This window comes from Apium graveolens, chromosome 2 (assembly GCF_009905375.1).
Source record: "Apium graveolens cultivar Ventura chromosome 2, ASM990537v1, whole genome shotgun sequence".
Classification (NCBI taxonomy): domain Eukaryota; kingdom Viridiplantae; phylum Streptophyta; class Magnoliopsida; order Apiales; family Apiaceae; genus Apium; species Apium graveolens.
Window position 1 is genome coordinate 249,091,647 of NC_133648.1, and position 23,531 is coordinate 249,115,177.

General features: G+C 34.5%; 2 protein-coding genes across 4 annotated transcripts; one reads left to right on the forward strand and one right to left on the reverse strand.

The window, feature by feature from the left end:
- Nucleotides 1-1,016: 1,016 nt before the first annotated feature.
- On the forward strand, nt 1,017-16,046 carry LOC141708320 (uncharacterized). Of its 3 annotated transcripts, none has more exons than XM_074511883.1 (22): nt 1,017-1,168; nt 4,538-5,048; nt 5,150-5,275; nt 6,217-6,384; nt 6,472-6,555; nt 6,861-6,911; nt 7,524-7,580; nt 7,649-7,731; nt 7,885-8,008; nt 8,087-8,146; nt 8,273-8,503; nt 9,198-9,278; nt 9,382-9,529; nt 9,956-10,083; nt 11,554-11,601; nt 11,814-11,944; nt 12,044-12,126; nt 12,583-12,686; nt 13,069-13,139; nt 13,790-14,088; nt 14,421-14,614; nt 15,640-16,046. In XM_074511883.1, exons 2-21 carry the CDS (start codon nt 4,734-4,736, stop codon nt 14,576-14,578), a joined length of 2,550 nt encoding a protein of 849 aa, XP_074367984.1. In that variant the 5' UTR covers nt 1,017-1,168; nt 4,538-4,733; the 3' UTR covers nt 14,579-14,614; nt 15,640-16,046. The 3 variants fall into 3 exon arrangements, with proteins under 3 accessions (XP_074367984.1, XP_074367985.1, XP_074367986.1); XM_074511884.1 differs by having other exon boundaries at nt 15,653-16,046; XM_074511885.1 differs by lacking the exon at nt 9,198-9,278.
- A 402-nt stretch (nt 16,047-16,448) lies between these two features.
- Nucleotides 16,449-20,847, reverse strand: LOC141708321 (uncharacterized). The gene is made up of 12 exons (XM_074511886.1): nt 20,556-20,847; nt 19,948-20,164; nt 19,799-19,860; nt 18,658-18,922; nt 18,405-18,466; nt 18,268-18,321; nt 17,847-17,952; nt 17,503-17,549; nt 17,353-17,379; nt 17,186-17,261; nt 16,950-17,080; nt 16,449-16,858 (listed from the first exon to the last, which is right to left on the reverse strand). Exons 1-12 carry the CDS (start codon nt 20,604-20,606, stop codon nt 16,760-16,762), a joined length of 1,197 nt encoding a protein of 398 aa, XP_074367987.1. The 5' UTR covers nt 20,607-20,847; the 3' UTR covers nt 16,449-16,759.
- Between the last annotated feature and the right edge of the window lie 2,684 nt (nt 20,848-23,531).

Genomic DNA, 23,531 nt, shown 5'->3' on the forward strand with positions numbered 1-23,531 from the left:
ACACAATTGGGTCTGTTCGGTGTAAAACCGAACCGAACCGAATTATTTCGGTTTGGTTCGGTCCGGTCCATAATATAACTTCGGTCCGATTCGGTCCAAAAAAAATGACTATTCGGTTTTTCGGTCTATTCGGTTCGGTCCAGTTTTGGACCGAATCGACCGAATGCTCAACCCTACATAAAATTATTATTTCAACATCTTTGCCATTGAAATATTCATACATCCAACCACATAACCAAATGCGTATCGGATCTAATAACCCATCACATGTCAATTTGAAATAGTTAATGATTAATATACATAATTATTGACTTTTATCTATAAAAATCTCAAAGTACTTATATTTTGATTGAAATGAGAAAACATCCTTTCTTATAAGCTCGACATCCTTGTTGAGTTCACACGCATACGGAACTCGGGTAAGGTAATGTCTTCGCACTTTCGGCAGGGTGACAACATGGGTCCCATTTCGAGTATTTTATAAAAATCAAGTTAAGAGCCAATTACGAATGCAAAATAAGTTAAAGCCTACATACCTAAAAATAACCAACTTGCGGTCTCAACTTCAAATCTCTTTCCATTGTGAATAATACCATCAATCCCCATTCCTCACAATCTGAAGCATCAAATTTTTGAATCGATTCTGATATCATATATGATAATCTGAGCTCAATCTCGAGACTTTTAAAAATCAGGTATAAGTTTCGATTCTAAATCTAAAATAAATCAAAATATAATGGCCAAATGCAACCAAGAACGATAAACGAGCTCACATGTATAATTTCGGAGGGCGTATAAAACCTTCACTTTATCATCTGAAAAGAGGGTTAAAGAAAACAAGATATTGGCAAAAAGGGAGAGAGAGAGAGAGCATGTTGGCCATATCAAATTGGGCCACTGGACTATGACTTGGTGTTTGATATTTTTAAGAACCCAACCGAAAATAAGACACAACTTGATAAGTAAGAATGAGATGAAAGTGGATTGGGCCAACGAAGATACTACTTTGGTCTATGTATTTAATTTCATCAGAATTTTAACAAACAGACATTTGACACCTTATCTTTCCCTGTAAACTCACTATTTGTCTCAAGTTTTAGAGAGTAGAAAGAGTGTGTATACGTGCTCGCCCCTGCGCGATATATCTTCCCTCCTTATTTCTTACCTGGTATTTTGTAAACCTTTCTTCTTCTTTTTTTCCTTTAATTTAAATCATATATGTATATGTCTTGCACTTTTTAAATATATACATGATGTATTGTTTGCATTTCATGTCTCATGTTTAAAATTTATGTTTGTGTGACTAGTAGCTATGTTCTTATGTTCTTACCTGTATGTTATAGTTGAATGATGTTATGATATAATAGACTTTAGAGTCGAAGAAGTTGCGTGTTCTGGTTTACTGTGTTATATTTGATTAATTATAAGCACAAGACCTCGTGAAGCCATCATCCTGGGTAGGGTATCACTCTACCTGTTTGATTTATTGGCGTACATAAATATTTTCACTTACAATCCTATACTTTCTGGGTATTGTTAGTTAGGTTCTGTTGATGACTGACAAGTGTCTTTTTTTATGGAATGGCTTGTCGTCATTCGGTTTCTTATAATATGGTAATTTTGGGGTTAGCTTCGAGTGATTGCTGCAAGGAGGCATTGAAGGTTTTTGTTAGAATGCAGAAAGAAGGGTTTGATTTTACGGATTATACGCTTGTGAGGGTGTTGAATGCATGTTCGAGGGTGATGGGATTGAGGTGTGGGAAAAAAATACATGGGGAGATTGTGGTTTTGGAGGAAAGTGTTTGTTTGGAATGCTTTGTTGGATATGTATGCTAAGTGTAGTCAGATTGATCAGGCTCGGTGGTTGTTGATGGAATGGTGAATAAGAATGTGGTTTCTTGGAGTTTGATAATTTTAGGTTAAATGAAACACCGCTGATGAGTGTATTGGTCTGTTGGGTGATATGAAGGTATCTGTATTAAAGCCTGACCAGGTTACAGTTTCTAATATTCTAGGAGCTTTGTTGCGAATTGATAATACAGAAGAAGCAGGGTAACTTTCTGTGGAGATTAAAGAGAAAGATAAGGTCTCCTGGACATTAATGATTGTTGGTTAAGTTCAAAATAATATGGAGGAAGATGCTTTAATATAGGTTGGTCAGATGCTATCAGAGAATATGAAAGCTGATAATTTTACTATCTCTAGCATTGTTAGCTATTGTGCTCTATTGGCCTATTTGTATCATGGTGTCGTAGTTCATGGAAAAGACTTGCTTTTGAGTGTATTCTAAGCTCCAATGATAATCTATCAGCTCCAATGATAATCTATCATATTATTGATATGAAACTATCTGAAAAGCATCTATGAAGTAGCGGGGTAGATCTAAGATAACCGATGGACGACAGGAAAGTGTTTGCTTGGTTGATGGCCTAAAGGGTAACTGATATGTAATTGCAAATGCGAAAATGAACATGTCTGTGAGTGTGAAAATATGCATTGCTGCAGACCAACAGGAATAATCACAACTGTGACAATACCTGTAACCAAAGAATTTTGTAAGCACATTTTACCACTAACACCGGCTGGGTAACAGGCTGTGAAAGGTGTGTGCAGAAAGCTTAATGCTGAGAGTTTCCCATCTGATAGTTGCACATTTAAGTGTAGACAAATTAGTAAATTACACTGTTCCATCCCCTCCATTCAAGAGATCTTTCTCTGTTGTTGGTCCAATCTTTAGTCAACTTGGATATGGCATGGACATGCTAGATTGAACAAGGAATTAACTGATTGATTTGTATAAATTTGATATTATTATTTAGGAACAAATTTTATTACAATTGATTGGGTTTTTTAGTTATATTAAGTTACTAGAATACTAGCTTACGCCCCGTGTTGTGCACGGGCTCCCGTTTATTTATATATATAGATATAATATAATTTTAATGAAATTCTTATGTAAATAATTAAATACTAAGATTAATATATGTATAATTTTAATTTTGATTTTAATGTGTAATTTCAAGTTAAGATCAAATAGTATGAACTAGTATATGATAGATGAGATTTAAACCATTAACCTTATTTGTATCTTTATAGATAATAATATCAATGCTTGTTGTTGGTGGAGTTTGAACCTCTGAGAACTAATTTTTATCTTTATAAATAATAATGTAAATGTTTATTGTTGGCAAGACTCGAACACAATTAAATGATCCTAAGAAAATTATAGAACTGTACTTTCTATTCATCTTAAAATGCGTGCCCGACATCCTCTCAGGAACGATAACAAATGGAAAGGATGGAGGGAGTATTATATGAAAAGTGGCAAGACTATGATGATTTAATTGCGTATGAGAATGAAAGATCATTACTAACTAGTCACTAGAGCACATGTTGACGTTTTCGAAGACATGAGTGCTAGATTGGAAAAAAAGTAGCAAACTTGTGATTCTATTGTTTTTAAGGAAGTAGCGAAAAACACAAATTTGGACTTAATTCAAAGCCTATGGAAGTCGTGAAGAATGTTGAAGAAATGGAGCATCGTGGGCCACATATGGAGCATGATGAATGTTGAAACTGAATAACAAATGAAGGATGGCGAGTTTGTTTGTGGAAAGCTAATTCAAGATAAAGTAAATTTGGCATGGTCATAAGCGAGACTGATGCGGAACAAGGAATTAATAGCGTAACTATATATATTTAATAATATAAGTTATGAATATATTTAATTATAATTTATTTGGTATTTTAGTTATAATAAGTAAGTTATTAGAAACATTCTAGAAAAATAATATAAGGATATGTTTCCTTTAATTAATTATGGTAGGACATATATTAGTTTTAAGAAATTTCTTGGCTTCCCATTAATGATTAATCTATTTAAGCTCGTGTAATCTTTCATTATCGAAATAGATATAAATTGTATTAATTATATATGAGGATTTATTGTGTGTTTTGCTGACTCTCTACGGATAGGTTATTTATCCCTTTTTCCTCCTAATCTATCTTTGATCATAGACATTATATTTGACAGACTCCTGTCCTATCCTCTTTTTCCTGTTTCTTTTTTCTTTTTCTATTTTCTTTCAGTGAGACAATTATTTAAAACTTAAATTGGGCTATTAAAAGACATACGTCATCTTCCTGTCCTTTCAAAAGACTTAGCTAGCTTAAATGTGTGGACATGATAAATTACATGAAGTATAAGCTAACCATATTTGATTTTAACTCTTTTGATGTCCGATTCCTTGTACAGGTATAAAATTGCTTTCATCCATTTTTGTTATCCTTCCTTATCCCTATATTTTCTATCAGTTGTTAATATTTTTTATATTACTTGTTCTCTATCGGGCTTCTATGATTCATATAGATCCTGAATGTGTTATTTTGAGGGGCTTAAGCATATGCTTCTTAGGAAACTTTCCTAAGTTATTGCATTGATATTAATGTCAACTGATTCAAATATCATGAATGTGTTATTGAGGAAGGATCTTTTCTAACCTTTTCTAACTTCTCTTCTATATCATTTTTTTTGTAGGAAAAGTATTCCGGCTGAGCACTTGTGAAATAAAAGGAGTTCTCCACCCTCTTTATGCCATTAGATATGTTTTTGGTGTTGAAATCACTTTATGACTCACATTGCCAACAACAGAAAAGATTACTCATTGTTTCCCTACCATTTTTTTCTTTCATCAATTAGTATATTATTTGCCAACAAATTCTAAATTTAAACAATGCTTTTTATTCATCCGGTGTTATCCAATTCTCCTTCATCTTCAATATCCTCAACTTTACCATTCTGGAGTAGCGTTACGTTCCGTGGAAGTTTAAGAAGAAAATCAAATTTCGTTGTTCAGTTAAATTTCTTTACTCCTTCGGCCTTTCTGAATAAATCTTCTTCATCTGCCTTACCGCCAGTTGAAAATTCTGTCAGTTTTTCCGATCAACCGGACGTGGTACATAACAGTCTCCGGCTTTTGCAATGGGACAAAGTGTCCCACTCCGTGGCATCCTTTGCCGGTACCTCTTTAGGCAAACAAGCTACTGAGGTCTCTCTAAACTTTAATTACTATATGTAATTTTTAATACAAACCAGATATTAAAATCTCAATTTGAGTGGAGTTACTTAATTGGTTTTTTTGTGGTGCAGGCACAGTTGCGGTCGTTAAATAAGTCATACGAGGAGAGTTTGAAACTCTTACAAGAAACTACTGCAGCTGTCAAAATGCACAATAATGGTTGCTCCATGGATTTTACTGCCATCCAAGTCCATTTGGTTAGTCTGCTACTTTTTTCCTTGATATTCTTGTTATTATTTATCCATACTATCTGTTTATATCTTAATTCCACAAAGAAGTCCATCTAATTTGCTAGATTAATGTTTAAGCCGTCGTATAATTATCGTTACAATTGTGAGAAATCAAATTAAAAAAATTTACAAAATTGATTATACCCCACTCATATCAGTTTCAAGTGTGGGGTTCCATTTTATCAACAATATGACTTGTTATGCAGAAGTGGTAGTAGAACATTAATTTAGATTATTTTAATTGTAGGCATGTCTAGCTACATCAGTAGACATTGTCGGGTATTGTAATAATTGATTAATTTCTTGTTGTATGCTAGAAGTTGTTGGTAGCTTTCGATTGATGAATAGAGGACTTTAATATTCTCTGCAACTGATAACACATCTTAGAATTATGTGCAAACATCTTATGTTTTAATTTTCTCGTAATACAACCAGAAATGAGACATATAATGCACTACCAACACAAGAGAGGTTAATTCACATTCAAACCCATGACTCTTGCTAGGAAAGTGATTATTAAAAATAATTATTTATTGTATGCTTTGATATAGTATAGGCTAGGCATTTTTTTCCTGAAAAGGATTCTTTATTATCGAGATCTCAAATCAAGCTTGGTTGATTTTTTAAGCGATCTCATTGCATCAAGACTAAGATTTGTGACTATAATATTGTGATAAGATGTTGCTAACATGTTAGCAGTAGATTAAGTTGTTTTTATCATTTCTTCATCTTCCCTCTTTTTGTTATTTTATAAGAAAGAGTCTAAAATAAAAATGTTTGCACAGTCTTCACTTCTTAATACATCATTGTCGTCTCTCTTGGCATTGTCAAACTATTATAGTTAGAAAGTGCAATGTGTAATTATGCATGGGTAAAGTAGTTTGCTCTCTGGATTGATCATTTCAAAGGTTAAATCTGCTATGCAACACGCAAGAAGGGGTTTACATGTTGGTGGAAATGAAGCATTAGCCATTGTAGTTCTACTTCAGTTCGCAGAAACTTTGCAGTTGAATGTGAAAGCTGCCATCAAGGATGATGCAGATTGGTTACAACATTTCATGCCTATTTCGGAAATGGTATGTATTCAAGGATATTTTATTCAAAAAATATGTTTCAGATTGTCATATTAATTGTATTTTGTTCTTTTTCTAATATGTTTGCAGATATTAGGCATGTTTACAAGCGGATCCTTGATAAAGTTCATTCAGCAGCTTATAGATGAAGATGGTGCAGTAAAAGATTCATCTGTAAGACAATAACTACATCTTGAAAGTATTCGGCCATTGTATCTATTTATATCCATTTCAGTTGTTTAGATGAAAGAGTTTTTTACTATGCACAAGGCACATAGTTTTGATACTGGGTAAAACAGATTTTCTTCGATATGACTTTTCTTTTACTTCTATTAAACAACAGATTATCGGTGCCGTGTGTCTTATGTGTGCTTCCTGTTTGTATATAAGCCCACATTATTTGGAAGATGGTTTATTTAATGTTCTATGAATAACATAGTAAGTTTCTATATTATTGACTTCTTGAGGGCTTTGCACAGAGTTCGACCTTGAAGCGCTATCGTGAACAAGTGCGGTCGCTTGAAAGAAAGGTAATATGCATCTTCTTTTCTTTCATTTAATTAAATGTCTACATGATTGCTTAGTGAAGTTTGAAAATTATAATAAGACGTTTATAGACACTACACATAGTATTCAATAGCCCTTCGAAATGCAAAGTTGTAGGAAAAAATATATTATTTTGAAGTTTAAGACTCTGAGCATGATGATTTTACTATATCATAGAAATCAGTCAAGGCATCTATTTACATTTGGGTTCATTTGATTGAGCTAGCGGATTTTTTTTTTAAATATATATTTTTAGGTGATATTAGATAGTTGGAAATCAGACATTCTGAGTTTTAGTCACGTCCTGTAGAACTCAAATCAATTGTTCAACATCCAAGCCGCACGGACTTCATAAACAAGGAAGAGAGGAAAGATGAAGTGTTTCACTTATCTTTAAAAATAACCACGACATAGGTCAAGTATTTAAAATCATCTTATTCCTTATAGATTAATCTGATCCACTACTTCTATGGTTTATTACACTTGAGTTCTATGATGGTTCCAGGACATGTGAAGTCAAGAACTCTATTGCTTGTATTACTATTTGTTTCATAATTCAATCTGATATCCTTTGCACCATTTTCTTCTTCATTCAGTTATACCAGCTTATGGAGGCTTTAATTAGGACTGAAACGATTGAAAAATCCTCCCTGGTAAATTTTCCATCTCGCGTATTCTTTTGGTTTACATTTTTCTGTCACTCATTTATTTCTGACTTCAGGAAGTAAGGAGTGTTGACGGGAGGTGGTGTATAAAATCAGAAACTGACCTGCACAGAAATTTCGAGGGTCTGTTGCTTTCAAGGTGATTTAAAGTCCACATGTTTTGCCTATATATTTTTATAGATAAATATGTTATTTTTCAGTCAAGGGTCTTAAAGTACATCTTGTATTGATATTTTATGATGAATCCTTACTCTGAGCGAAACATTTAATAAGGAGTGGTATGTGGGTGTAGTGGTTCAGGTGCAGAAAGCATCATGGAGCCTCTCTCTGCTGTGCCATTAAATGATGAATTGCAACAAGCAAAAGAGTCTGTATTGAAGGCTGAGGCAGAAGTGCTGCTAAGGATAACCGAGAAGGTTTTCCTATTTTTTAGTTATTTTAATTTCTTATAGGTGTGATACACTTTTCCATGACTTCTCATTTGACTTGCTCAGATTCAAGTGGATCTTGATGATATTGAAAATCTATTCAAGGAAATCATTCAACTAGATGTGGTAGGTACCACTAGTGGGACAAACTTTTACATCGATATGTCTTCATTTTGTTGTCCTTGAATTGCATTTTATCTAAACAAGTCACTGTCATTGTTTTTTACCTTTAATTAATTTTGTGGACATTAGATAAATGCTCGGGCAACTTATAGTCTTTCATTCAGAGGCACATGTCCGGATCTATTTTATCCCAATGACAAAAGTGTGAAAGACTTATCAGGAGATGGAATTGCACAAGCATCACACCCCACTCAAATGAAATGGAATTTGTATCTTCCAAAAGCTTTTCATCCTTTACTTCTTCAAAAGCATCGGCAGAATTTGCAAAAAGCCACAAAAGAGGTCAATAATGCTAAAGCTGTAAGTTGCACACCCGGATGCTGGATGGGCATAAAAGATGCTCTTTTTTTTTACTTTTTTGCTAAATAGATGTATTCCTTTTACTGTCACATAGTCTACAATCTTGCAAAATATTCAAAAAAAGATGGTTCAGCATCTTGGATCAACCTATCTCTTTTGTTTCTTGCTAATTTTTTATAATGAGTGGGGGGGGGGGATAGTGGTGGGGATTCTTGCTACTTTTCATTGTTTTAAATTTGTTATATCATGGCAAACTATGTCAGTTTCCCACCACCGTGACTTTCTTTACCCCATTGAAGTGTTAGTAATAGTTTACAATTTTATTGCATTTTTGTGAGTACCATTGCCATCTAGGCAAGAGTAGACTAGAAGTTGTAGGCGGAGATGCTTGCTACTTTTCCTTGTTTTATATTGTTATATTGTGGAAAAAATATCAGTATCCGACTACCATGACTTTCTACCCCATTTAATTGTTAGAAATAGTTTAAAATTTTCTTGCATTTATTTGAATTCCAATTGTCATTAGGCAAGCATATAGCAGAAATTAGTATAGAAAATCTATGCACAAGTGGTATCTTTATTGCAGTAGTTGATAAAATAAAATCATGTTCCTTTTGTAAGCATTTCATGTTGCATCATCCTCAATGCCTTTGCTGTTTATAGATTCCCCTTTATCTTCAGCATATTTATTCAGGAAATTAGGAGGAGGAAACAGCAAGCAGGAAATGTTTACCAAAAAGAAGCAGATACAAGTCTTTCGTCCTTGCAGTCACATGTAACCATTTGAAGTAGTATGTTTAACCTGGTAATAGAATGTTCAGCATACATGATATTTTAACTATTCTCTAATCGGTAATCTTTTGTAATCCCTTTCTTAGGTAAAAATGGTGGAACAAAATGCACCAGTCCCTGTTGATGTATTTGTTTCCAGAACAACTAGAGTCGTGGTAATTACTGGTCCCAATACTGGGGGTAAAACCATTTGCTTAAAAACAGTTGGGTTGGCTGCAATTATGGCAAAATCAGGTTGGTTACTGTCTTATCTATTCTACTCACATGTTAAAAACTCTTTATAATCATGTGAAGTGGTAGAAAAAGTTCGCAGGAAAGATATACAGTTCTGTTTTCTTAGCCATCTTTTCTGTCATTGGTCAAAGGACATCTACTCAAGATTATATTAAGGAATAAATATAATTAAGTAGGAGTAAAAAGCGAGTTGCTTGGTAAAACACCACTTATTGAAAGGAAAATAATCAATGCTGTGATTGCAAAAATGATTTGGCATCATTGAGTTCTATACCTGTACAAAGTGTATCATAATTGATAATACACAGTTTAACAACCACTTACATGGTTAGGTCCTGTTATAAAATTCAGGTTACTGTTATAAGTTCCTCATGGGATACTTTTTTTATGTTCTTCTTAAACTCATATTAGTTATTTGCATTGCAGGACTTTACGTATTATCATCCGAGCCAGTAAAGATCCCTTGGTTTGATTTTGTATTTGCGGATATTGGTGATGAACAGTCCTTATCCCAATCTTTGTCTACTTTTTCTGGACATTTGAAGCAAACTAGTGTATGTCACTTAAAATTTTCAAATGTGTGTGTATATATATGTATGTATAGCATATGAATTGCAACATCATAGAGTTGACCCTCTTAGCTTCCAAAACTAATTTATCATACTATGTTGGGAAATAACATCTTTACTTCAAGTTCTCTCCTACTACAGAACTGTCAAATCATGGGGCTTTCTATGATTTTTTTTAATATTTAATCTTCCTTCATTGTTAATGTAGCAGTTGTCATTCTTGCCCTATATACAGCATGTAATTAAAACAGTGGTAAATATCAGCATTAGCCTCAAGGTAGATGGAAAATACTATAAATATTCATTTTGCTTGATTTCCGGTGCTTGGATTATGGTTTAATGCAGTTACGGAATTATACTTCTCAATGTTAGAATCATGATCTGAAATTTTGGATGATATTGTCCTTTGCATATGTTTTGCACTCCTAAGTATAACCTGTGAGGATAGAAAGGATTTGCATGAATTCTGTTGTGTCCTCATTACCAAGGTTGTCATGATGTCACGCGGCATCCATATGGCAAGCCAGAGGTGTTAAGCGTCCTCGTCGCCTTACGTACCTGTGCTAAGGCGGTCATCACAGACGCTTTATGAGGATCTCTGTATAGATTAAAGATTTATTGAGCTCATTTGTAATTGTTAAAAAAATCTAGTCCTATTATCTTAAAGTTGGTTTTTTGAATAACATAATTGCAACAGGGACTTTACAAATGCAACAAAATCAATACTTTAGCTTAGGAATTATACAAAATTGTTTACGGAAGTGATGTGATTTTCATTATTTGTCTTTAGTAGATACTAACGTTTTAGTATCCTATTTAATTCTCAATAATGATGTTTTTTTTATGGATATGCCTTATTGTTAGTTGGTATCTACTATTTAGATTATTATATTATAATCATATGTAGACGCCATGACGGGCGTCGCATCGCCCTATTGTTGTGAAGGTCCTCCAGCGCAGTGCCTTAACAACCTTGATCCTTACAATAAAACCTGTCATATTGGGCAGGGTAATGTATAGAAGCTATCTCGTATATGTAATTGACCCACTCAAGTCACCTCTATGCTGTCAGCAGTAGGAGGAAACATCAGGGAAGTTTATTATCGAGTCTATTTTGCATCACTAGGAGAGTCTAGGCTTCTCAAAAGCCTGATCCATTTTTCAATTGAATCAGTTTATTGTAGAGTGTGAATTTTGTAAGGGAGGTCTTGTTTTATCAGTTATTATTGTGGGGTTCTTTTAAATTGATCGAATCCTTGTGCTGATGTTGATAGATTTGATTGTAGTCATTACAGTATGCCATATTTCTAGTATATTTCAAGGCTTGTTAGTCTGTTCTGTTTCAGCGACCCTCCATTGTTAAGTGTATCTTCCACATACCTAGAATAAAAGATTGCCTTGGCAAATTGTGACAATCTAACTTTTAGTAATGATTTCTTCTTCATCATTCTGCAGGAGATACTATCGCATTCAACAAACAGGTCATTAGTGCTTTTGGATGAAGTATGTATGCAGGCTTCGATGATCAATTTTTTGTCTGATACACCAGTTCTAAAAAATTACACACACACACACATATATATGTATGTATGTATGTATGTATGTATGTATGTATGTATGTATATGCACGATAATTTACACAAAACGAATAGATGTTAAAACTAAAATTTTCAATGTGGAGTGTGCACTACTGAATAATTGTGTATAACTTTTAGGTTGGTGCAGGAACGAACCCCTTGGAAGGAGCTGCCTTGGGAATGTCACTGCTTGAATCATTTGCTTCATCTGGTTCTTTATTGACCATAGCTACAACACATCATGGGGAACTTAAAACCCTTAAATACAGGTAGTGAGTCAACTGTGCATTCCTTCCTCTGAAGCTGCATTTCTTCTTTTGAAGCCATGGGCAGATTTTTAGTTTATTATGAGATACTGTATTAAACAGCAATGATGCTTTTGAGAATGCATGCATGGAATTTGATGATGTGAATCTGAAGCCGACCTATAAGATTCTTTGGGGAGTACCAGGTTTTCCTCACACATCTGTTGCTACCTTCTATTCCGATCTTTTCCTTATTTTACTCTGTCATACCATATTTGGACCAATCTGAAGTATCTGTACACTAGTATTATTTTTTAATTCATTACATGTGGATCTGGCATTGCTAAATATACTTTACTTATAAAGTTCCATAATTTGACCTTTCACCGTCTCTAAATTTTTTTAGTCTAGCTGAGGTTCCATTAGTAAAGAAAGGGCAGGATAGTCTGAAGTAAATTCATTTACCATCTAGTCCGTGAAGTAGACCTTAATGAGATTGTACCAGGTTCCCTGGAGAGAGTTTAAAGCAATTTTTTCTGCTCTATTGAACATATCGTCTTTTTGTATAATGGTCACATTATATTACCTTCTGTTAGAGTATCCTACTTGCCTTTTGTTCAGTACCGGTATGCATGACCAAAATAACATATCTTCTGATGTAGGACGTTCAAATGCAATAAATATAGCTGAAAGGCTAGGACTCCCTGACTTAATTTTAGATGATGCTCGAGGACGCTATGGGCCTGCTAGTGTCGAGATCAATGAGGTAACATGCTTAACCGTGCATGTATGCAGATATTTATTAAAATGTCCTATAAAGTAGAAACAAATATTACGACTATGTAGAGGTAATTGTTACATAACTTTTAAGTGGTTGAATGTCCATTCCTCTACTTTGAATGACCAAGACATCAAACTTCTTTTCTAAGTGTTTAGGATAAATAAAGAAAGGCAGATATAATTTATTTTGCAAATCTTGGGTCCTGGATTAAATATCGAATTTACTCGCTCTTATAATATAGTTTATGTAATCGTTGTAGATAATGATACTCCTTGCACAAAAAGAATAGATTGTTGTTTGCTTTGACAGTTTTGAACTTTTCCAAATCACTACACTGATAATTCATGATATGTATCATCAAATGCAGGCAATAGTAGATATGGAGAAATTTAAGCAGAACTTTCATGAGCAGGTTCATGAATCGCAACAATACCTGATGTGGGTATCTTCTATTTAATAGTTATGAACTATGATTTTATGTTTGGATTTTTATGGGCAAGTAATGATTTCTTCCCAAGAGCATTGCTTCTCATATGCTTTCTTGTTTTATTGTTTCTTTTTTACCACTCTTATTTATATGTATGTGGCCTCGAACACCAGCTACGGGCTCATGAATGAGATAAGTTTTAGCTCAGATTTCTCTTAAGCCAACAAATTTTGAGCTCAGCTTAATTATAACTAAAGCTTGAATATAATTATATATTAATAACTAATTATTGTTTAGTTGAAATTTTAAGCTAGTAATAACAAGCTGAACTGGAATTTTAACTACAAAACTCGACTAGACTTGGTTAGTTTGGTTACCTACGATACTTTAGGTTGATGTCTACCCTGTAACTGCAGTGTAATATGGTCATGTTTATGAGAAGAAATGAGTAGAAGTCAAACCTTAATGTGCAATGTGATTTGGTCATGTAGATGAAAGAAATGTGCATATAAGGTTGATGTATTGATTTCCCTTATGTTAGACTCTTTTATTTACCTGGTTAAAGCTCTAAAAGTTAGAATTATTGTTTTCTCAATGTCTGCCTAGATAACTGTGACACTATGATGTACATACCAGATCATAACTAAAAACTTGGTTTCAGGCTCGCTAGAGATCTGCATGAAAAACTTTTAGTGACAAGACAGAAAGTCATAGAACATGGCATCAACGAAAGACGAAGACAGATGCAAGAAATTTCCCAGGCAGCAGCAGTAGCACGTTCTACTCTTCACAAGAAGCTGAGACAATATCGGGCAACTCCAGCCCAATCGTCCAAGATTACCACCGCAGATGTTAACCAGAATACTAAATTATCATTTAACAGTGAAGGTGTAAAAGCAGAGATTGGAACTTCTACAGCTACTGCTGTTTCATTTGATAACGGAAAGCAAGCACTGTTAGGTATCCTACTTTTTAGGTGATCTCATATATGCGTTGTTTTGTTGGAAAAAAAAAGCTAATAGGCAAAATCAAATTAATTTTGAGGCCTCTCTGTTGAAATTTGTGGGTCATATTCATTCCTACACCCTTTATATTCTTGCTATAACCTTCGTTCCAGTTCATGTAGCTTAACTTATTCGTTATTATAATTCATTTATATGCACAAATTTATTAGGCTTAACACCCTTCCATCTCTGAATTATCTGACTTCCTCGGGGTCTTCTTGAAATTCTTATGCTCACGATTTATTATGTCTATCGAATATCAATCACAAACTTTATGTGAATTTGCAGGAAAGAGACAAGAGCTCCCGAAGGTGGGTGACATGGTGCATGTTCCTTCTCTTAAAAAGAAAGCAAGAGTTCTAAAAGTAGAGTCATCTAAAGGAGAACTTGTAGTTCAATCTGGTATGATGAAGCTGAAGTTGAAACTGGATAATATAGAGATATAGCGAATAGGGTTTTCTGCATGGAGCATGAAGTAATAGGTAAGTTTTCTGTCTCAAGTATAATAAATTTACAATGGTTTGACTAATGCTACAAGTACTGCTTTACCTCATAATATTGTAATATGTATGTGGGTCATGTAAAACTCTTAGTTAACAGGAAGGGAATTAGACATTCTTATGTTTTGGGACGAGAATGTAGACATACCTATGTCAACAATTTATATGTCAGTCTCATTGTATTGTCCTGTAACTTGCTATATTTCTTATGTTGTATCCTGTCGGAAGGAACGGAAGTTGACCTGTCCCTGCTGTTGGTCCAATATCCAGTAAAATTTGGAGTTGATAGACATTAATTGGACATTATGATCGACAAATTCCTATCCTCTTTCCTTTTCTTGTTTTTTCTTTTTCTTTATTATCTCTAATCTCTTGAGCAAAAATGTTATCCAAACTCAATTTGGGCTATTAGAAGGCAGATGTGATCATGCTGCTAATGTGTGGGAAAAACTTTAATATGAATATTGTGTGTATTGTAGCACTCCGGTTTCCTATGCTTAGAAGTTTGACATCTTTTTTATTATTAATTTCTATCGTGAAGCCTGAATTACATTTGAAGCTACTCTTTATATTATGTAACTTGTTAGGTTTAGGCTCATGCTCATCCACTTGTTTATGTTTTTTTTGCTAACTATCCACTTGTTTGTATTGTCAATTCTGTTGAAGCATAATTTCAGTGAATTGTTTCAACAGTAGTACACTTGTATAGATCTTTTTTTATATTTGTTCATTTTCTATTTTACTATTTATATATGGAGGTTCGATTATTTAGATGGTTTGGTCATACTTTCACAGGATTTAGCTAGATCATTTTCTTGATTCTATGTTCGTTAGTATATATTATTCTACTTGTTCGCAATCCGGCTCTCTGGTCCATCTCTTTAAAAATTGATGTGCTATCTTTCGGTTGCCGGGGCCTGATCATATGCTTCTCAGGAGACTTTAAGAAGAATAATATTGTATTTTTGGAACTTCTCAGAAGCAAGTTTTTTCTAACTTCTCCGCAGGTTAAATTTTCAGATGAAGTACTAAACTACTCACGAGGCAGAAACAGTTCATCACCTAGTATACATCATATCTTTTTGGTGTTGGATTTACTTTGATCGTTGCTTGTCATCCTCTATGCCGACAGATCACTTGAAGACCTTACCTAGAAAGTGATTCTATGAAGGTGCAAAAATCTTTCTTTCTGATTGCTGTTGCTCTGTCTTTAGTAGCTTTTGGTTCTAATTTCCGAAGCAAATTGTGGGATGTCAACAAATCTACACGATAGCAAGAATCTGCTCAAGTGCTTTTTAGTTACATTTTAGCTTTTGTAGTGTTTAGGAATTCGCCAGGGCTCTTCACCTGTTAATACACTGTTTGTATATGTTTTGACTTGTTTTCTTATGCAATGTATATAATGTTTGATTTATTTTTGCTCTTTAAATTTTGAAAAGTTTTCTTTGATGTGGGAATTCACCAATAATCTAAAATATGTGTCGGATCGTAGTAATGCTCCTGCAGTCCCACACCACAGAAAATACGATTTGTAAGGGATATAAAACAGCTTAATAGTTAATTATGAAATATAATGCACAAAAGGAGAATAAGATGCGGCAAACTGTTTAACGTGAAAATGTTAAGATTCAAGGAACAAGCCCAGGAAATTTTCTGACATGCAAGGTCAATTGCTATTTCCACTATTGATGTGCACTAAGCAATCTGTTTTACTCTATTGACACGGAATGTAGTTCTAATTGTGTGTAGGAAACTAATATTCGAAAAAATGATTTTGCTAAAGGAGACCCAGATTACTTGCTCAAAATTGACAAACTGAAACATAACTCAGTTAACAGTATATATCTACTGTAACTAGGGTTCCTAAAGTAATCAAGAGATACATTAATGCAAAGGAAAAATCCGGAGCTATATCCATATCGCAGGCACTCCAAGGCCAAATCACAAATTTTGCCTTGCTTTCCAAAAAAAAAAATAACTCGACACTAAACTCTAGCTTTTCAAGAAAAAAATCATAAGGTTTTCATTGGGATGATCCTATTTGCTAATTTGCAATTAGGCTGTAGACATAGGAGATGGTGATGGTGTAAAGACACAAGTGGAGAAACTTGAATACAGCTGCGCTGCTCATTTCTTCCCCTTGGTTTTCTTCGTGGCTTGTACTTTCTTCTTTGGTTTTTTCGGAGGCTTTCCTACCACAGATTTACCCTTTTTGCTTACTAGTGCCTGAATCCAATGCTCAGAATGAGAAACAATGAAAGACATGTATAGTAAGTACCAGTAACGACCTAGATATATTAAGGTTACTTAAACATACTGTTTTTCTCTCAGCATTGCCGTTGCCTTTTGCGTTCTGCGGTCCGTTGGTACCTTCATTTTGATTGGTAGTGGCTTTGGGCAAATCTTCAGCCTCATCTTCTGAACCAAATGAAAAACCTTCCAATGTACCTAGCCATAACAATTGATTATGAGAATACACACACGTCTATACAGCTAGCTAAACTTCGTAAATGTTGATATGTCTATCACATCTAGAGTTCAAGTAAACCTTACCTTCAACCATCGTTTCAGCCTCGTAAACATTGGACTGTGGTGTCAGCTGAATAAAATCATTCATGATTGCCTCTATCTATTATCAAAATAAACTAAGGGTGACTAGTGTCAAAGTTAGGAAGTAGGAAACTTGAATTCGTAACCAGCAGACAAGTAAAGAAACAAACCTTAGCCTCTGACTGACCAAAGCTAACCTGAACAAATGAGAACTTTGAGAAACAATAACTAAATATGGAAATTGTATAACAGACATACATATATACAGAGAGAAAGGGAGAGAGATTAAAAGTTGTAGGCTCAACAAAAGAATTACGTACAACACAAAATGTTCGTGAAGGAACTATGGTGGTCTTATATATGGTTCCTGAAATACATCAGTCAGACGGAAATTAACACAGCACCAGAAAAAAAGCTAGACATGATACATCAAATTGATTTTTTGGTTTGAACTAGAAAATTTTAACAGTCTGTTGCCAAATCCTTTAATTTCCAAAATAAGAGTTAAAATGACAACTAGGACCTTAAGCATAAGGCACTTAGTAGGTTTGAACTCATAATATGTGCTATATGTTGCATGGGTGATTAGTATTATCCATCTAAAAAACTGATTTGTGCCTCTATGAGACCCATACAGCACAGTCACACAGAAAGAAATGCTTGCCTTTCAAATCCAGTAGCATGTCCTGATTATCTGTTATAACCACACGACCAACAGCACCTACATCACCACTTAAATCAATGGATTCATCTTCACACTCTACAAGTGCCTGGAAATTACAGAAAACCATAGATAATATGGTAACATGTTACATTGAGCAGTAGCGAATTTATTAATAGAAAAGGGGGGGGGGGGAAAGAATAGGAAAAAAACTGAAGGAGGTCAGACAGAAGTTCATAAAAAATGGCTCGACGCTCAACCTTTACAAAAAAAGTCCTTCATACCATCTACCAGAGATTTAGTAGGTGAGGGAGCAGATAAACACATATAAGTTGTGAAATATATTATTTTACGCATTAATAAATTGCAGGAATACAAATATATAGTGATCTAGAAAAGTTATATGTCACCACTCTACTCTTACCTTTGAGCGCTGGACTTTCTCAGGGAGTACCAGGGGTAAAATTGAAGATGAGGCCTACAATTAATATACACATGTATATTGAGTAAGAGAGGTTCACGACGCAATACTGATACATGGACAAATACTGAAATCCTTACATAAGGTCCAGCAGGCTTAGCAGAGATTACTTCTTCGGGAACATCCATGTCATCATAATTCTCTGCATCACATCAAAGAAACTTAAAAATTTGAAAAACAGTATCACCTTAAACTATCAAGTAACACAAATCGATAAATTAACAAATATACAAGAATTCTAGCAACTTGTTTATTAACTAATTTTAAAATTCAAAACATCATGGTAATCACACACACATATCTACATAATACAAATGTCAGGCTCCTTGGTACCTCCTTTCACATGGTCATCATCATCTAGTTTCTTCTTGGTGGATAACTGATCCTCTGTTTTCTTCTTTATTGGAGACTTCTGCTTGGAGGATTCTTTAAGTGTTTCTTCAAGGATTGTGACATTCCCCTCCTTTTTATCCGAATACTGAGAAGTTTCCTGTCCTGACAATTCTTTCAGATGGATGTCATTATGTTCCCTTACAGGACTGGCTTCAGGGCAAGATTCAGAATCTGATAACAACATCCAAACTGAATTACCAGGTTCCTGTAATACATGTAGTTGTTGATTCTCAGCTATTGTCAGAAGTTTAGAATTACTAGGAATTCAATTTATAAAAAATGCGAAGTACTAACCTCTACTAATTTATACACGTTATAGAGGCTGAGCTAATATGATTAATAACCTCTGAAAACTGAATGATGATAAGTTGAATAATGTCATGGCAATAAACATAGGTATCACATATAAGGACTACTTGAAATCATCATTCTATGGAATCATTAATCATGCATCTTTCAGCTTTCACTTAGAAATTGTTTCTCGCAAGTCCAACAATGTTTTAAATATAATATGAGAAACCTATAAGGACATCGTTGATAGGACCAAAACCCTTCTTTCAAACCTGGAATGTTTGCTCTTGCATATTAATAGATTAAAAGACGAAGTCTCTTCTGTTTTATTTCTAATATTTTAACAAATTTTCACATCTCTGCAAGTTCTAACCATTTCCACTTCACCCATTTTGAATTTCAATATCCAGCATGTACCACCAGACACCAGTCTTGTCAATAGAATCTTAGAAACACCTACATCGAATTTAACCCCCAAATAAACTACTAAAAAAATACAAGTACTTAATACAAAACAGGGCATTGATTTGTACACTCACTACATATCCATATAGTAGTAATAATGAAGTTTTGATGCTTTGATCAAAAACCAAAGCACATAAAAAGATATTTAGTTCCCTAAATTAAGAACAATGAGTGAATTAATGCACTTTTAGCTACAGCCTACATGCATGTTGAACCATGAAAGTATAATAATGCACTCTGTGTGGTATTCTTCAAGGACTAGACCTGTATATACATTTTCAGCCATCAAACATTACAACTACAAGTGCATACAATAATGTCTTACATCAGTTTTGGTCGACTTCTTAGATGTTTTTTGCTTAGAAGTTCTTCTAACGCCTTTTTTCCCTGCATTAGCAAAAACAAAAGGTATGATAGGAATAACGGGGTCAACTTAACCGTGTTCAAATTACGGTACTAGAGAAATGCAAGTACCAGTTGTAGGACTCTTATTTTCCCGTTTCCTCTTCTTATCAAGAGTGGACCTGACTGGTGGCTTTTTTTCCGCACTCGCATACCTTTCCTGTAAGGGTAAATCGTCATCGTCATCATCAGCTTCATCTAAATCAATTTCTTTGCCGTTGTCCTGATCGCTATCACTCAAAGACAACTCAGAAGAGGACGGCAAGGTGAAGCCTGATTTAGTCGGTGTCTACAAAAACAAATCACAAGTTTAGCAGTTACAATGGCAGTAGCACTTAATAAATAAATAAAAAATATAAAGCGAGGTTAGACTTGGTCTAATTCAAATCTAAGCGTTTACCAGGGAAATAAATAATTAGGAACAAAATCAAGGTATTAGGTCATCAGAAACTGAGCTATGGAATAAAAATTACATATAAACCTCGATAAATAAATATCCTGGGACCGAAGAACTTAATTCATGATCGAGATTAAAAAATGCACTATTCCTGTGTTATCGGAAAATACTTGGAGATTATTCATTTATCAAGGCTAAAAATACAGTATCCTTAAATATTCATTTATTGAGGTTCCGGATGTATACGGGATACACAATTGTAAGTAGGAGAGCATAAAGTTACCTGGAAGGAACGAAGCCAATCTGGAGAATCATCACCGGAGCTATTTCCCATGGCGTAGACGGAGATTAATAATTTCGATTAAATTAAAAAAAGATGAGATTAAAGAAATTTGAAAAAAAAAAAGGAATTAGAAACCCTAAAAAGCTAAATTGATGAGATGCATAGAGGACACAACAGGGCAGATACAAGTAGAGTGCAGAAACAACATGTTGAGAGCAGAGCAGAGTAGAGTAGCCTCCTCTGTTAATTCTACAAACACAAAGACGGCGCCCGGGGTTAAACGGGTCTTTCAATTTTCTTGCTATTTTCGAATTTACATATACACAATGTTTTAAAAAAACCAACGAGTGCGCCAACAATTTGATTTTCATTCATTTTTACAAAAAAAAGTTCCCAATCAATCATCAATATATTTATATGAATCGTCTTCAAATTATTTATCTATTTTTCTAGAGCTCCTCAAATTAAATTAAATTAAATTAAATTAAATTAAATTTCTTTTTAGACATTCAAATTAATAGGAAAGATAATAAATATTTAGAAGTCAATTCTACTTAGAATTTGTTTATTCAAATTAATAGGGAAGTTAATTATATTTCAAATTAAATCTTATTTAAAATTTGTTTATTCGAATTAGTAGGGAAGATTGTAAATATTCAGAAGTCAATCATATTTAAAATATATATATATAAGCAAATTTCCTTTTTACTCAACTAGCTTAAATAGTAATTTTCTATTTAAATTTGAAGTTCAAACATTATATCCTATATATAATTGGTATAAGGGAGTTTATGTGGTATGATAAGAGGTAAGATGGTATAGTGGTCTAGATGAAGATTGTAAATTTGTAATACTTATCAAGTAAAAAAAGAAACAAACAAACACCAAAAAACAAACAAAGATAGTCGTATTATCTTTCTCGAATCTTTATTTTCATTTAGTCATTTTGTTAATCCGGTTATGGCTTCATCGAGTAGCATTATCAATGCAATGAACATCATTACGCTGGATGATGGGGAGGATGGTGGATTAGCTTTGGAGGAAATAGTGGGTGGAGGAGAAACATAGGGTTTTCAAGATTTTGATGATAATCTTTGCCTGGTTGGAAGATTCATAACGGAGGGGGTAGTCGATTTTCCAGCAATGAGGCAGACATTAACAGCATTATGGCGTCCAGCAAAAGGTGTATACATTAAGGAAATTGATACAAATCTCTACCTGTTTCAGTTCTATCATGAGATTGATATCAAAAGGGTATGCAGTGGAAGCCCTTGGTCTTATAATCGTAAAGCTTTAATCATTGCTCGCATGAAAGAGAGAGATATTCCAAGGGGAGTCAGTCTGAATAAGTTGGAGCTTTGGGTTCAGATTCATGATCTACGTGTTGGTTTTATGACTGAGAAGGTTGTTCAGGAGGTGGGGAACTATATAGGGATCATGTCGAACGTGCCAGCATAATTTTAAAGGAGTATGGAGAGAATACTTGAGGGTTCGTGAAGCAGTAGATTTATCAAAGCCTCTAAAGCGAAGAATAAAGGTGCGAAAGGCAGGGAATGAATGGTTCTGGATCATTTTTAAGTATGAGAATGTGCCAACCTTTTGTTTTATCTGCGGAATCATAGGCCACTCTGAAAAGTCCTGCAGCAAAATCTTTGATACACCAGAAAATGAAATTATCAGACCCTATGGCTCATGGATGAGAGCCCCGTTCAAACGACAGACAAATTTTATTGGAGAAAGATGGCTGCGTGACGGAAATGGAGCTAGTGAACGGAATACGGCGGCTGCAGAAGGGAAAGTAGGTGAGACTTTTCCTGCACGAAATCAGGAGTCTGTTATATCAGGCATAAATCTAGGTGATATTGCACTCAATTCCGGTAAAGATGGAGGGAAAGACAAATGTTCAAATGAAAAGGAGAAATTTATGGAACATAACCTTTCAAATGCCTGCAAATCAGGGATTACAATTATCGAAAATAAAAAGAGGAGAACAGGAGATGGGCCTGATCCAACTGATAGTGTAAGTGCGAATACTGAATTGAAAACGGGCCTGGATCATGAGGACATAACAGATATGGATCAAGATACAGACCAACTCTCAAAAAACCTGAACGATCCAAAAAACTTACTAAAGGCGGGCTCCGAACAAGGAGTTCGCCTATCATAATGAGTACGTTAAGTTGGAATTGCCATGGGTTTGGGACCCCATGGGCTTCACAACTCCTTAGAGAGACTGTTGATAAGTGGTATTTTATACCACTTAGAACGTCTTATAATGGCTTGAATTGATGTCTTGAAATCAGGTATTTTGTGCATTTGATGCGTTTTTCTAGTGTTTTTGCATTTCAGGGTATAACTTGCATATGTAGGAAGAATTCATCAGAAATAAGCCTAGGGAAGTGCTTGGCATTGGTTGTGAAAAGTTGGGGGCAGAACGCAGTAAAATCAGGAGCAGAATTCAGAATTTTCCAGAAGGTGCTTGAGCGCCCGCTCGGGATGTTGGGCGGCCGCTTGGGAGCTTGAGCGCCCGCTCAGGAATCTGGGGCGGCCGCTCAGGGACGAGAATTTTAATACTGAATTTTATAATCCTTATTCTGATGGACTTCTGAGATGGCTGGTTCTTGTGGGCTTCTATATAAGTAGTTCTCAGAGACGTTTCACAGAAGGGTGGTATCAAGCAAGGAGCAAGGAGAGAAGGAAGAAGACCGTTTTAGCACATCACAACGAAGAAGAGGAATCATACGTTTTCTTATGATTCTTTTATTCGTTGTATCAGTGGATGCTAGTTTTCTTTACTTTGAACCTTATTACTCTTGTGACATACTCTGGTTTTAATAAGTATTTTTATTAGTATATTGTGTGTTATTATCATGTTTTCATATGAACCCATGGTGACAATGAGTTTTATCATGGGCTAATCGTGATCATGGGATCATAACGGATTTACTATGGATTTCTTTAGTTGGTTTTTTAATA